The sequence below is a fragment of the Mytilus trossulus genome, chromosome 2 (assembly GCF_036588685.1).
Source record: "Mytilus trossulus isolate FHL-02 chromosome 2, PNRI_Mtr1.1.1.hap1, whole genome shotgun sequence".
NCBI lineage: Eukaryota > Metazoa > Mollusca > Bivalvia > Mytilida > Mytilidae > Mytilus > Mytilus trossulus.
The window spans coordinates 9094842-9112069 of NC_086374.1; the positions used below are offsets into that span (position 1 = coordinate 9094842).

At 32.2% G+C, this 17228-nt stretch overlaps 1 protein-coding gene across 11 annotated transcripts in view; it reads right to left on the reverse strand.

Annotated features, from left to right (window-relative positions):
* Window positions 1-12257, reverse strand: part of LOC134706440 (ATP-dependent translocase ABCB1-like) — a 50225-nt gene extending 37968 nt beyond the window's left edge. For 2 of the 11 annotated variants that reach the window (XM_063565369.1, XM_063565366.1), the window contains exons 1-9: window positions 11953-12255; window positions 10955-11026; window positions 7697-7744; window positions 6493-6534; window positions 5346-5369; window positions 3009-3172; window positions 2427-2650; window positions 845-957; window positions 64-235 (exon numbers count right to left, since the gene is read on the reverse strand). In XM_063565369.1, the coding sequence (XP_063421439.1) occupies window positions 64-235; window positions 845-957; window positions 2427-2650; window positions 3009-3172; window positions 5346-5369; window positions 6493-6534; window positions 7697-7744; window positions 10955-11000 (833 nt within the window). In that variant the 5' untranslated portion in view covers window positions 11001-11026; window positions 11953-12255. Of the gene's footprint in view, window positions 1-63; window positions 236-844; window positions 958-2426; window positions 2651-3008; window positions 3173-5345; window positions 5370-6492; window positions 6535-7696; window positions 7745-10954; window positions 11027-11803; window positions 11823-11952 lie in introns of those variants that run through there. The other 9 variants (XM_063565367.1, XM_063565368.1, XM_063565373.1 and 6 more) reach the window with 9 other exon arrangements.
* Between the last annotated feature and the right edge of the window lie 4971 nt (window positions 12258-17228).

Consider the following 17228-nt stretch of genomic DNA (forward strand, 5'->3'; position numbering starts at 1 on the left):
TTTATGATATATTTATTCCACATTTTTCTGCAGTAATATAAAAGTCTAATTGAAATTTCTTACTCTGATAAACGAGTGTTAAGTTCTCCTGTCTCATGGGTATCAAACCATCCAATCTCTTGTCTCAGTACATTCCGTAGAAACATGTCCCTTATTCTGTGTGCTTGTCTCTCTGATGCAACGGCCCAAAAACTGACCTGGACATACCCACATACCATTACACCACCAGCTATGGCTAAAAACATCAATCATATAAAAGGTCAATTTAAGTATTAAACTCATTTCTGAACAAGGTTGTTTCATACATTGGTAGACAAGAAACTTGTCTGATACAGGAGTTCTACTAAAGCTTGTGATATTTGGGATAGGATATGGATGTTAACATGAACCTAAGTCAAATAATGTGAAAAATAGGCACTTTTGATATATATCTTGATGTCAAAAACTCCAGCTTTTACAAATTGAAGAGGTTGTCAAATAAACCTCCTTTCACTTGGATGCTGACATCATAATTATTGTAATAATTACATTTTAAATCAAGAAAAATCTAAATCAAACAGTACCTTAAATATGATCTTTGTTGTGTAATTAAGAAATGTTAAAAGCAATGAAGTGTGAGATATATATTTTATTTCAGATACAGAAAACTGAAATATAAAAATAGCACCAAGTAGCTGCTAACAATCTTCTCAACATGCATGAATACCAATATGAACCATAAAGGTCGTTCTTAACTCATTTTTGATAATACCTCTGGACATTAAACCAACAGTCCAACTTAGTTATTAAATCTCAGAGTAGCAAAAAGATTAGAACAATTATGTTTTATCAGTACAATTTTTACCTATGTAATATAATGCAAATGTTTTCATTTGATCCAGGAGTTCATCTTGGACTTTAAGCCAATTCCAGTCAATAGTATAGTTCACTTGTGCTTGAATTGCTGTGCGGTTATTACTGCAAAATAATAAGTAATTTATTAAATCATGTATTCAATATTACAACCTTGTTATTATAAAGAGGTATTGCACCATATTAAGGAATAATTATTACCATAAAAAAATAAATCTCTAATAAAAAACATATCTAACATGACCTGTACATTTTAACAATTTAAGCTTAGTTTCAGTCATTGTGATAGGCTGTCAAAACAATTATCTTGTGTCCATAAGATAAAGGTAGTTGGCTGATAATATCTTTAGTTTTTGTGTCTACAATCTTTGGTTTTTGTAACTACCATTTCTTCAAAATATTGATTCACTTATAGGGTCTTTGCATCAGAAATAAACACATTTATTTTAAAATCAGTTGTTGTCATGACACAGGTTATGTTCATATATATTTTATGATGGTATGATATATATTTCATGATGGTATGACATATAGTAAATCCATAATGCTTGATATGCATGTGAAATGATATAATTTTTCAATCCGTTTAATTGAGGTCTGGAGCATGCTTTTGTCAGTGACTGTGCCACCTGAAGCTGTACGGAAGACCAATTGCCAGTTAATTGGTGGACTTTCTGCTCTTTCGTTGGGTTGTTCTCTCTTCATTTTGCTCTTTGTCACATTCCCCATTCCCATTCTCAACTTTATTTTATAGGTTTGAGAGAAAGTGATCACTAACCAAATCATTATTATTATTAGATTTCAGTAACTGTGAGTGCACTCTCAGATCTTTACTTGTGTCTTTTGTATTAGTTGCTTTTTCTGCTTTTTGAGGTTTGTTAAGTCTGTTTCAACTGATTATTATTGGGGTTTTTATAATGTGCTATAACACCAGTCCCAGCTGAGAGAGAATGCTAACCTGTCCACAAATAAGTTTAACACATTCACATTATGTATGTGCCTTTTCCAAATCATGAGCTTACAATTCAGCGGTTGTCGTTTGTTGCTGTTTATTAAATTTGTTTTTTGATTTATTTGTTGTCTAAAATTATCAGGCTGTCAGTTGTCTCATTTGAAAAGTTTTACATTCTTTATCTTTTTGGGCCTCTTAATCATTTGATAGCGGTATGGATTTTGCTCATTGAAGTAGGTGATTCCCTAACCTATTGAAGCTAACCTTCAACATTATTAGGTCATTGGCGGAGAGTTGTCTCATTGGCTATCATATCACTTCTTCTTATTTGTATAATGACATGGTTTCTCATTGCTAGAGGATTGGCAGGTAGGAATAAGGACCCAAGACCTTTTCTGAATGTATATTCTATTCTGTGGATTAATTTATTTTCGTGTGTACCAATTTTTGAAGCTTGTGGAAAACTTGAACTTTTATGGATATTTGATTTCATGGTTTTTCAAAAATCTGCATATCATCATACAGCAAATTCGTAATTCGTTGAACTTTTAAATTTGTGGTTTCCCTTCACCCCTCGAAATCCACAAGAATTGGTATCCATAATAAATCCACAGTTACTTACTCCAGTAATAAAGGATTGTCGTAGACTTGGTCGTATGTATATCCAAGTGTAGGTAAATAACTTCTAATATCGTTCATTAATTGTTCAAACATCCCTGATTCTACAAACAGATCTGTCATGTCTCCAAACACAATAATCATAGCTGGTAAGGCTGCTCCGTGGGCCAAGGCAAAGATGGAACCAAAAATCATAAGTAGCTTGTCTACACATGTGGAGAATTTAAACTACAAAATACAAATACAACATTTTCCTTTCTGAAACAGTTTAAGTTTGCTTATCAATGAAAATTCAGATTCAAAACCTTTTCATTGTTATTGGTAAGATTTTTAATCAGTTTAATAAATCAAATTTTCCAATCTTAAGGATTCTTGGTAAAACTGTCAGATCATACCTCCCAAATGATGCTTTGTTGAAATGTGAATCCAACCATTACTGTTTACAGCTTTAATTTTCTTTCAATATGTTTTTACCTTAACTGACATCAAGTTATAAGCATAGTAAATCTGCTAAAGCAAAAATTACACCAAACACTATAACCATGACAACTGTAACCCAATGCATGTCATATTGCGTTTCACTTACCACTTCAAAGAAGCCGACCATTTTTTCTGGTTCTTTCTTCTCTTTATCTTTGTCTTTATCTTTTTCATCTTTGTCACTTTTATCTGTAGGAGACACTCGTCCATTCTTAAAGTTCACTTTGTCTGGATCTGCAGTGGATACTGGTCTTGTATCAATATCTGGATCTATATATCAAGTCAATATAAACCTTAGTATACACTCAATAAAGAGTAAAATACAAAACAGCGATAAAGTTTCTCTAAAACTCATAAAATAATCAAAATGTGCAAATTCAGTCACAATATTAATAAACCAAAATAAAAAAATTTTAATTAACAATCTGTCTGCTATTTAATAACAGAAGAGACAGAAGATTCAAGTCAGAAACAAACAACAACATCACAAAAACAAAGGAAAGATAATCAACAGTCAGCAAACCAAGGCTCAGAAGGAAAACAATCTGTGCATATTGTATGTCACCAAAAATGGGGGGTAATCTTAGGTGATCCAAACTGGCACCAGATTCTGCTCATGGTGTGTTGCTTATGTCAAATGAAAATTTGAAGATAAGTCTCATTGGGTGAAATCACAATGGACAAAGAGAAAATAATGGTGGCAACGACAAGTGGAACATAATAGTGGTCCTCAGTGGCACAGATGTTCCATACATGTAATCATTCCCAAAGAGAAATACTTTATGAAGTTTTGGCTATATCAAATGTTAGGATCACTGTATTTTCCCTCTGCTCACCACTGATATATGGAATTGAGTGAAATGGCATAAAATTCAAGTTGTAATTAAGTTTTTGTTGCTTTTCCACAAATTTTAGATTTTTAATAAAGCTCAATTTAAAAATTTGTATTGTCTACGTTTATATGCTAACATAAGTGTTGTATTATATGTCTACAAAATTGATCTGATTAGTGCTGATGTAAAACATTTTACCAGATGCTAAATCAAACTCTATATAACTAGTGTAAACACAGCAAACACACCAATCTATACAACTAGTGTAAACACAGCAAACACACCAATCAATGTTACTATTTGTTTATAAATACTTTAAATACCAAGGTAGTATAGAGAGGAAGTGTAGGAACATGGTTAACATCAAGTTATTTCCTTTATTTTTTTAAGTTGCTGAACTAAATGCTGGAGATATGATATCTTCCACATATAAAAGAATATATATCTGTCCTGTGTTTCCTGAGGATTTAGAAAGGTCTATAAATGATCCTCAAAAGTCAAGTTATTCCTCCAATTGGATTTTTAAAAAATTTATTATAATTTGCTAGATTTTGTTTTTTTTTGTTTTAATCTTTTTCTTTATCAACATGATCAAAGCACAAGACTTTAAAGGATTTTAGTTTCTTCTATTCCCTGTAACTAAGAAATGGCAGATCAATGATTGCTATCTTCTCTTAGGAGTGTATGTGATTAGACATGAGATAAAACATGTTAACATGCATGCTGAGCTCATAAACTTAAAATTAAATTCATTGACTATATATATATATTCTATATGAGTTTTCTTCACATACAACCATAATATGAAAATAACATTCCTACTTTCTGCATTAAAATTTTCATACTACTTTGTAAGGAAAATTTAGCCTTTTGCTTTTTATTAAATTATATTCTTTCTGCTTAAACCAGAATATTGCAATGTTGTCACAATCATGTAGGGTATAGCCAATGAAACAGTTACCCATTGACATAAAAACAAAAGTTGTAGAGATGTTTGTATTACATTAGAAAGTACACCCATTTAGCCATAAATTATTACATTAGAAAGTACACCCATTTAGCCATAAATTATTACATTAGAAAGTACACCCATTTAGCCATAAATTATTACATTAGAAAGTACACCCATTTAGCCATAAATTATTACATTAGAAAGTACACCCATTTAGCCATAAATTATTACAAACATATTCTCCAAGGAACACTTATTTGAAATGACTAGCTACTAGATCAACTCCAATACAGCAAAGGTGTCTTAACAGCAGAAGAGGCTATTTACAATGAAAAAGCAAAGCAAAAGTCAAATATTATTTGTTAATAGCTTCACATAATTCTCAGTTGTGAAAATTCTTGCTACTCAATTAAAACTAACTGAAGACAAGTGCAAGATGCTAAACTAAACAGCTTGTTCGTCTAAAGGTAAGAAAAGTTACAAGTGGAAGAACGTTTGGACTATGGTTATCCTATCAAAGTGCAAAGAGTTTACTGCAAGCATTAAAAGCAGGTTAAATACAAAAAGACAAACTATAGTCTTTGGATTATGTTTATCCAATCAGTGCAAAGAGTTCACTGCAAGGCAAACTACAGTCTCTGGCTTAGGTTAGTATTACCTGAGAGAAACTCTTTTTTCTTCACTGAAATAGGAAGAATATATAGACCTAACATTGAAAGCAGGTGAGCAGGACTGGGTAGTGCAATAGAAATTAAAATTATATTATTCATATCATGAATAAATACAAATTAATATATTTCAGACAGCTGACTATAGTTTATAACTAAAAGCATCACATTGTTGCATGACATTTTTCAAACATGTTTCTTTAAATTTAATAAAATGTTATAAAATGTGCATGTCATCTTATTGTCTGATCATGTGCATAGAAAGTAGGATCGACTACATAAGCATTATTGACCCTTGAATGTCTAAGCAAACATTAATGATCCACTCAAGCAATAATTTATTATAGACAATAAAATAATAACATGTGTAATGCAAGCAAAAGATATAGACTTGTATGGTATGTAACAAGCTAGGTTGTAAAGTTCAAAATATGAATGAAACACAAGTATGAAAGGTCAATATTCATGATATTGAAGAAATGGGTTTAAATGGTCAGTGACTGGTTTTCTGGGGGATCAAGATTAATTCTATGATTAATAACAAATCTTACACAATACAAACAATATACAATAACCACCATGAGTTATATGTTTTGCATTTAAAATTGAGCTAATTTTTTTCTTTTTTGTTTCAGTGAACATCCTTGTACATGGAAAATATATGCATGTTACAATTAAACAATGATGGTGTGTCATTAATAAAATTGTTAAAATGTTAGTATAATGTATCAGATTAGTATTTTAACATTCTCTTCCTCGACTTTCACTGTAGTTGAATAGAGACTGAATGCCAGATGTGAGTTTGAGCATTTCTTTTTAATAAATCGTTACCATAATAGCTGAACTTCGAGATAAAATTGTTCACTATTTCAGAATCTTAAGGACTCTTAAAAATTTCACTTTTCATACTTTCATGTCAAGTCATTGGTCAAATTTGAATTGTTTAGGACCTTTTAAGCTAATCAATGCATTTCTATGTTTGCCTTTGGAAACATTACCCAGAATGCATTAGATTCTTAAACAGTGAATTATATTATTTTGTGGGATTGTTTATTCATATCCTTTCTGTCTAAAGGAATGACAGTCCAATGATTACCTACAACTACAGCGAAGTGTCAGAAACTAACTGATATTTACCTGGTATCCCATTAGCACCATTCTGTTGTAACTGACCATTTCCTGTCATGCAAAAATATCATGCACTATTACCAAGGCAACATCAACAAAACATATAAGCATAGCTAATTTAGAAAAAGTGATGAAAAATTATGGTTAATAAATGATTTTTTTTGGCCCAGAAAATCTATGAAATAATGTATGCCTGTACAGATAACAAAATATATTAATAATAATGATTTGGACATTAATATATGCAAGTCATTTTATCAATAATAAATGAAATAATAACTCATTATGTGAATAAGAAAATAATGTATCTACAGATCAATTTATAATCCTTTTTAAAATAAATAGTGGAGGATTTGTCTCCCTTTGTAAGTTTTATCAGAATCGATGTCGGAAAAGTTAATCGGGTGGCCTATCCTTTGTGTTAGATTATTTCACAAATCAGTGTTTGAATTATTGAAAAAAAAAGAAATTTCAACTACATGTTTGATATTTGAGAAAGCCAACTTATGTTTGCAAACAATTAAGCTTTGTCTGCTAGTTTGTTTTTACAATTTATAGTAAAGTGGGAGAAATTTAATCATTATATTACACATTGGAAAAAATCACATTTATTATTTTTTTTAGAAAGGAACTAATGGATTCTAATGTTTGAAACTGTTATCCATTCTGCTCAACTGATCTATAAAAACATATATTCTGTGAGAATTCTTACTGCTTAAAGGTAGTCCTTTATCTGACCAGTCAATCTAGTTGACATTGGTATAAAATAGAAAAATCTCTGAACTAGAACAACTGAACAAGAAGTATAAATACAGAGGGATAAATGTAAAAAAATATTATCTTGTAATATATCAGCAGTCTGTTACTCAATTGAATACTAGGTAAAATAGCTACTTATAAGTAAGGTACATGAAATGAATTTTAGCAAAACCACCTTTGTAGAATAAAATCTATTAATAGCTACATAAAAGTAAGGGTACATGAAATGATATAATTAAGAAACTGAAGAACTACTTTATACTGGTCAGTTAATAGTGCAACTATAATGAAAATGAAAATTGTTGGTTAGTATAATGATAACTGTGTGACGGATGTTGTAACTATCTGTACTAGAGAAATAAATATAGGTCAGAGCTACGTCTACCCTCTGGTTCATGGAAGAAGGTATAACTTGTAGAAGTGAACAGAGAGCTACTTGGTGTAGTATATTTACCTCCTGGTGGATGCCAGTCTGCTCCATTGAGCAGTTGACCTTGTCCAGCTATCATGCAAAAAATATCATGCATTACCATGGTAACATAAACATACACTAACACATTAATGTGGGAGTTAAGATGCATTACAATGACAACATTAATAAACATGTACTACACAATGCAGGAAAAGAACAAAGGCTTCACAATATAACTGTGACATATAAGGACTGACACATGTACATGCAACTTTGCATGTTACTGCAACACATGCATGACGTGTGTGGGGAAGATTTTTCAATCACAAATAAATGTACAAGTGATCAAGCAAAACTTTAAAAAAATAAAATTCACAAACAATATTTTGGAATGGGTATGAAGTTAAACTAAAATCTGGTGAAAAAATGTTTCAAAATCTTATATTCAGCTGTATATATTACTATAACCTAGTGGGGATATTTGGTGTATATGACAACTGAACTAAAAACAGCTGGAAGAATGAAATCATAAAAATAAATGAATTTCAAGTAAAAATTATAAAATAACAAAAACAAAATTATTCAAATGACATGTATAGTAAAGACGTTTTGTATATTTATGGCATTAAAAAAAAATAATTAAACACAACAGAATAAGCTACAGATGATCAGCCATGCTATTTTCTTGCTACAAATTCTTTTTTTCAATTTATATGTAAATTGTTTAAAATATTTTTCATTTAAAGAATTCATCCCGCCTTTTTAATTTGTGTTCCATTTATAAGACAGGTCTAGTTAATACCTCTGGCCTTATAAGGAAACGTAAACATTATATCACATCTATTTATAGAACATGAATTCAATATAACATGTGTATGCACTATATTTCTGACTTAATTTATTCTTCCTTAGAGGTGATTTACAAAACTAAATTTAGGAATGATATAACAAAAATCTGAGGATTGGCAAAGGAATATTATTGTCATCCAGCGATGATTTTTATTTAATCTGAATAAAAAAAAATTCTGATGACATTCTGAAGTTAAATTTCCTTTAAAGTACATTATCATAAAACACCTGTGAGATCTGACCCAAAATCATTTTTACCTATAGAATAAAATCAATTCCAACAGAACTAATAAGGTAAAAATAATGGGAAATCCTCTGATAGGAGTAAAATATATATTGCTGGAAATAGAGACATTAAGGAATGGTTGCAGAGAATATGGAGAAAATCAATAATATCAAATATGTACTTTATTAGGTTTATAAATTACGATAATGTTCAGTATTGAGTGTCTGAATATTTCCTGTTATAAATTCTGTCATCGTGCAGATGTAAACCTAACAAAATATTAAAAGCCGCACAGAAATTATACCTATAAATTTAAACATTTTGCCAAAAAGTTTTTATGGTTTGAAATATTTAATTTACTGATATAATGATTTGCAAACTATCCATTAAACTGCTGAACATGGAAGTTTTACTTATAATACAGTACTTTTAAATACAGGTTTGACACTAATCTCTTGAAGTGGTCATTTTTTATTCATGTACATGTACATGAGTATAAACAGTATTAAACTTATAATGATATCTTTATCAGCAGATGTTTGACCAAACTAATAATTGAGAAAAAATATATTTATCTATTGGTCAGTAGACATTAGTAATCTTTACATTCATCTTTGTATTATTAAAGTATTATTTTAATTCACAAGCTCCAAATAATAAATGTTTAAACAGAATTAGGGGAGTCTATTTAAACAGACTGCAATCCTTCAATGCTACAATAACAGTTCTTCAGAATGGTCTATTTTAAAATGGGCTAACAAGCTTTCAGTGTGAAGTCCTCCTTTTCCATTAAATCTGTACATATCCTGCATTCTGTGAATACTTAAAGTGCTTACTTTATTTTACATCAAGCTTGTAATTGTGAGTCTCTTACTAAAGCTTGTCATTTTATTCAATAAAAAAGCAAATATACAAATAATATGTCAATTGTTTAAAACATAAATAACATTTAAGGAAGGAAAAATAAAAATTTTAAATTAAAAAAAAATCTTCATGTTTTAATTTGTATCAATATTCCAGAAACTGTTGGTCTTATGTAATTTTTCAGTACTTATGTTCAAAAAGACACAAATGAAAGGGTATTTTCCCTGTTTTGTACAAGTTCAACGAAGTAACTAAGTACATCTTGATTTGGCACCTTGAATATAGAGTTTTAATACAGGTACAAGAATACTAGTATTGACATTTGATCACATTTAAAAATCCTTAGAGGTGAACCGTCCCAGTTTCTGGCATTTATACATATATGCTTAAATACCAATTGATTTTTGTGTGTACTAGTGGTCATATAACAATGGATTTCTGTTTGTTTAAAGTCCTCAAGACTAAAACAAATTTAAATAATGACAAGAAGCTGGCTATGTTGACAAATACCTGTGAAATTTGATGAAAAAAACCCTATTCAACATTTAGTGCAAATTGAAGATGAAGTTACAAACAAAATCTCATACTTGTTTAAATAAAATATTTGGTGTTATAGTTTTCATCTATAAAACAACTGATCAAGTTACAATAGAATGGATAGGAAATAAATTTTGATAACATATATGAAGGAAGGTCTTTTTTAACAATTTACCTGACATTGAATATACATATTACATGTGTAAAACATTTAAACTGGTTCATGCACAAGTGGTAAACAAACAGACAACATACTTCTACAGATATCAGTCATAAATATATTGTTCTCATTTTCACAGACATTTCAGATTTAATCTAGTTTTGAAAGAAAAAAATGTGTGCACTCTAATTGTGTTATAGGTTCCTATGAATAAAACTTTATTGATCAGTTTGAAACTATTTTAGGACCTCTTGTGATCAGTTTAGGACTCATGATTTCTGTTTAATTGACATTACCCTAATTAATTAAAAATCTACTATGGTTAAAAATACAACTTAAACAGGTCAATGAAGAATAAAAAATTCATTTTTTCTCTGGGGTAAATGAAGCATTTTACATAGTCATGATAGTTTATTGAAAGTGTCAGATTGAGTGGCAGTATTTAACAATTCTTTTTCAGTAGTTTTAACTCCATAAAAATTTGTAATCATTTCATTTTTACAACAATCAAAAACAAATACAAACTTTTGAGGGTACCCGGTACATGTAGATTCTAAGCACTTATTCGGTTATTGCAAACAAAGAACACCAATAACTTCATTAAAAATATAAATCCTACAACAAAATAATTCTGACATTTGAAATATTTCTCTATCTGACATACCTTCTGTAGCTGTAGGCTTATATCCTAATAATTCTGGTTCAGGCATAACTCTTCACTCTAGTTTTCAACAAACTGAAAATCATAAAAACTAATACAATTGTACATGAGGTGATATAAATTGTAATTTATTTTATATTATGTGCATATTGGACCTATATTATTTTCAGAGTCATTTATATTACACATACATTTTCAGTTGTAAAATAAGCATGCAACCAGCTAGGATCAATAAAAATTCATCTACATTTAAGGGGGGTTAGGACCTTTATCAGGACTCCGGGATTGTTTTTTTTTAAGCTCAGGATTTAAGGATTTACCCTAGACATTTCAAATAGCGTCTTGTTTAAGATTTTAAAAAAAATATATCTGACACCATCATTTGACCATGATAACATAGTGTTGTAATACATGTAATATATAATATTCTGGTGATCAGAAGATCCAACAATAAACAGCTTAAACATGTACTTATAGCAGATAAAAATGCTATGCATGACTTTCTAACATAGGCCTTATATCACAGGCACTTGTTTCTATCCATAGGAAGGTCGACTATCCATATAAATAGATATATATATGGATAGTCGACCTTCCTATGGATAGAAACAAGTACATGTGCCTTATATTCAGAAAAAAACCAAAAGATTTTTGCACAGCCCAGGGTTGCTGTCTCATTTCATGGATCATAGATGTACAAATGATGTACAAGACAAAACCATTTAATTTGTTTGCCATTGCTGGACATCTGACACAATAGAAATATCTGAAGCCACAATTGAAAAATAATAATTTAAGCGACACAGATTCACAGATTTCCATATAGCCATAAGTTCTATGAGACCCCGTTACCGGCGTTTAGACTATAACCAACTTCACTGACACTGATGACCGACTAACTGGAACATGGGCACATAAGTCAGAACATTTCGAACCCGTTTTTTATTTGTATTGTAGGTTCTCAATATCTATATGGTGCTATGTGTACGTTAAATACTTACAGCATATATGGTTTTGATATGTTTGGCTAAATCCAAATTAGCTATCCGTGGAATCCGACCTTTATATCTCCCTCCAGTTGTTGACGTACGTCACATCCGGGTCAGGTGAAAAAAAATTAAGCAGAGAAATACCACGCGAAATTTCAAATGAATAATTTCTATATCCACGTGTACCTGAACTTGTTGAAGCAATAAAAATATCATACGAGTCTACTGCAATTCACACAATAAATAAAAATTAAAAAAGCATTCTCACATGACAATGACTGACTTTTTTCAGATCGTCCCAGTAAATGACACAAGAAAGGTCAAGGTCATCTAAAATAAAGAGATCTTGAAAATCTAGGGGATCTATTATTATTTACCAATCATAAAATAAAAATGTCTCAATAGTGAATAATCACCACATGCGCATATTTGTTTGTATGATACGGGATAGGGACTCAAACGAAGCGAACACAAGATACTGAGGTTATTTACTAACTTACCATCAAACTTAGTCAGATCTAGTCAGTGCCGTCGGTCTTCTTTTTATTTATTTTTTACTCGGACCAAGGATTTGTATAGTAAGACATATAACGTAAGGGTACCCAAATTGCACCGAGTACCCAAATTGCACCTATTTAGAAAAAAATAGCAATAAAAATCTTACAAGATTTCCAAGAGACTAAACAAGTTGTATTTTCATGATTTGATACTATGCCCGTCTTTCAACATATGTAAACATATCTAGTTATACACAAAATGTTCACAGTATTTATCAACAGATGGACTGTTTATTATGGTGGCCGGTTAAGGCCATTTCGCGTTTTCGCGTTTTCGCGTTTTCGCCCATCATATTATATAGGGCGAAAACGCGAAAACGCGAAATCGCGAAGTCGAAAACGCGAAAACATGCTGGAAAAGATATTTTGAAAATTTTACTAAGCCATGGTATTTTGACCCCCTTCGGTATATTGAACCCCCTACCATAGACTTTAAATTTCAAAAATTCTTGCTATCCTAACTCCTTAACATAGTAATACTACTCCAATAAGTAGTTTGTATGTATTTGAAATGCTGGAAAAGATATTAGGAAAAAAAATAATTTCCAAGGTATTTTGACCCCCCTGTGGTATATTTAACCCCCTATCATAGACCTTAATATTCAAAAATTCTAACTATTCTAACTCCTTAACTTAGTAATAATACTTCAATAAGTAGTTTGTATGCATTTAACATCATGGAAAAAATGTTTTGAAAAAAAAAAAATTCCATGGTATTTTGACCCCCCTGCGGTATATTGAACCCCTGCTATAGACCTTAAATTTCAAAAATTCTAGCTATTCAAACTCCTTAACCTAGTTATAATACTCCTACAAGTAGTGTGTATGTATTTAACATACTGGAAAAGATATTTTAAAATTTTGACTTTGCCATGGTATTTTGACCCCCTGCTGTATATTGAACCCTCTACCATAGAATTTCAATTTCAAAAATTCTTGCAATTCTTACTCCTGAACATAGTAATAATAATCCAATAAGTAGTTAGTATGTATTTAAAACGCTGGAAAAGATGTAAGAAAAAAAATTAATTTCCATGGAATTTTGACCCCACTGGGGTATATTGAACCCCCTACCATAGACCTTAATATTCAAAAATTCTAGCTATTCTAACTCCTTAACTTAGAAATAATACTTCAATAAGTAGTTTGTATGCATTTAACATCATGGAAAAAATGTTAATTTTCAAAACGCGAAAAGGCGAAATCGCGAAAAGGCGAAAAGGCGAAATCGCGAAAACGCGAAATCGCGAAAACGCGAAAACGCGAAAAGGCGAAAACGCGAAATCGCGAAGTCGAAACGCGAAAACGCGAAAACGCGAAGTCGAAAACGCGAAATCGGAAAGAAAAAATATTTCGCGTTTTCGCGTTTTCGACTTCGCGTTTTCGCGTTTTCGACTTCGCGATTTCGCGTTTTCGCCCTATATAATATGATGGGCGAAAACGCGAAAACGCGAAAACGCGAAATGGCCTTAACCGGCCACCATAGTTTATTGAAAAAAACAAAATGTACGAAAACGTCACCATGCGACGTCATCAAAACGTCATCTTTTTGAAATTGGCAAATACAATATATTATAAGTATCCATTTCGTAAAATATGAATAGTAAGCATGGACAAATATCCAATTGTTCAAAATATTTGAAGAAATAAAACAAAAGCTCGGTTATTAGACTTTTGATGATGTAAATTTAAGCATGGATGCAATTTAGGTACTCCTCCTTACAGAATCATGGATAGTTTGGAGGTTGATTCAAACCCATTTTTTAATGACTCAATATGGACTAAAAATTAAATTGGTGTACCTATATGACAAAGAAGGATAGGGCTACAAAATAAACACAACTACACTTATGGACATTTTTTTCCTGATCATAAAAAAACGTAGGTGAAAAAACTGTCAAAATAGGTGCAATTTGGGTACCGTCACGTTATAAAAATTGCACCGAGTACCCAAGGATTTGTATAGTAAGAAGGTCTTACTATACAAATCCTTGGAGTACCCAAATTGCACTGATCCTCTGTACCTTTAGCAGAATTAAGATAAATTAACATCGAAAATCTTACAATTTTTCGTAAAAACACACAAATTCTTTACATTTGAGTAGATCTAGATCTAGCCTATGTACCGCATTATTCAAAATTTTGTTCCCTTCTATGACAGTGGCGGATTCAGGGGGAAGTTTCCGGGGTTGGACCCCCTTTTTTGAACGATCAATGCATGTGAATGAGGACATATAGTTGGACCCCCCCCCCCCCCCGTTCCAAGTTGTCCTGGGTTGAGATCCCCGTTTTCAAATGGCTGGATCCGCCACTGTTTGAGTCTTCTATCCGCTTCAAACCAATCTTACCAAAAAATATTAATATATATAAAGAGTAAAATGATACACTGGCAACGTATCAGTGCTCATTATTTAAACATAGAACGGAATACATGTGCTAAACCCAAAATTACATGAGAACAACCGGTTTTTGCAAATAACTGAAGTTTAAAAGGACGAAAGATACCAAAAGGGACAGTCAAACTCATAAATCGAAAACTAAACTGACAACGTCATGGCTAAAAATGAAAAAGACAAACAATGTAGTATGCATGACACAACATAGAAAACAAAGGAATAAACAACACGGACCCCACCAAAAACTAGGGGTGATCGCAGGTGCTCCGGAAGGGCAAGCAGATCCTGCTCCATATGTGGCACTGAAGTTGAGACAGAAGAACATTTTTTATATATTGTGATATAAACAGGGGCTGATCCAGCCAATTTAAAAAGCGGGTTCCAACTACATGTCCCCATTCAAATGCATTGATCGTCCAAAAAAGGGGCTTCTTTTGTTACCTATTCTGACATCGGACTAGGACTTCTTTTAAACAGAGTTTTACTACTTGCGTGTTGCTTTATGTTTCTTTATTCTACATTGGCTAGCGGGATAGGGTGAGTGTTGGGATCTGATGATAAAACATGATTAACTCCGTCGCATGTTTGCGCCTTCAGGCGCGGATCCATAGGGGGAAGGGGGGGTCCGGGGGTTGGAAACCCTCCCCCCTTTTTGTTGGACGATCAATGCATTTGAATGGGGACATGTAATTGGAACCCCCGCTTTGTCCTGGGTTTGAGGACCCCCCCCCCCCCTTTTTTTTTAAATGGCTGGATCCGCCCCTGGCCTTTCGGGAACCAAGCCAGGAGCCTCTAGCCTTTGTTAGTTTTGTATCATCGTTTTATTTTAGTTCATTTATATGTGTTAGGGTTATGTGTGACGTCCATTTTCACTGAACTAGTACAAAATTCAAAATGGGGGCCACCTGATGGAGGACTACCTCCGGATGCGGGATTTCCCCGATGCGTTCAATACCCATTGGTGGTCTTCAGCTGTTGTCTGCACTTTGTTCGGGTTTAATTTAATTCTTTATTTATTTAAAGAGGATTGCCAACAGCCAGAGGCTACAGGTGGATCTCCTCAACATAGATATATACAGATTCACAATTATCAAAGTTTTGAATAAAACATATATACGACATATATACGATTTCCATTCTCAATTTTATTAAAGGTATGCAGGTGCTTAACGGATGAATGAGCTACCAAATGAGTTGCGTAACACTATAACAACAGTATACTTTTATACTGCACATCAGGTATATGTGTTTGGGGTGATATAGTGTGAAGTGACAACTTCAGCACATCCAGTATGTGTTTTGGGTGATATATTAATTGTTACAACTTCTGCTCATCCAGTATGTGTTTTGAGTGATACATAAATTGTAACAACTTCTGCACATCAAGTATATGTGTTTGGGGTGATACATTGTGTAGTGACAACTTCAGCACATCCAGTATGTGTATTGGGGTGATACATAAATTGTAACAACTTCTGCACATCGAGTAAATGTGTTTGGGGTGATACATTGTGTAGTGACAACTTCAGCACATCCAGTATGTGTATTGGGGTGATAAATTAATTGAAACAACTTCAGCACATCACGTTAATATGTTTTAGGGTAGAAATATAAAGTAATGAAAACATCTGCACATCATGTATGTGTGTTTGTAGTGATTTATTGTGTAGTGACAACGTCAGCACATTCAGTATGTGTCATTGGGGTGATACATTTGTACATTAATTGTAAGAACTTCTGCACATCAAGTATGTGTGTTTGGGGAGATATAGTATATAGTGACAACGTCAGCACATTCAGTATGTGTCATTGGGGTGATACATTTGTACATTAATTGTAAGAACTTCTGCACATCAAGTATATGTGTTTGGGGAGATATAGTATATAGTGACAACTTCAGCACATCCAGTATGTGTTTTGGGTGATACATTAATTGTTACAACTTCTGCTCATCAAATATGTGTGTTTTGGGTGATACATTAACTGTTACAACTTCTGCTCATCAAATATGTGTGTTTTGGGTGATACATAAATTGAGACAACTTCTGCACATCAAGTATATGTGTTTGGGGTGATACATTGTGTAGTGACAACTTCAGCACATCCAGTATGTGTATTGGGGTGATACATTAATTGTAACAACTTCTGCACATCAAGTATATGTGTTTGGAGTGATACATTGTGTAGTGACAACTTCAGCACATCCAGTATGTGTATTGGGGTGATACTTTAATTGAAACAACTTCAGCACATCACGGTAATATGTTTTAGGGTAGAAATATAAAATAATGACAACATCTGCACATCAAGTATGTGTGTTTGGGGTGATACATTG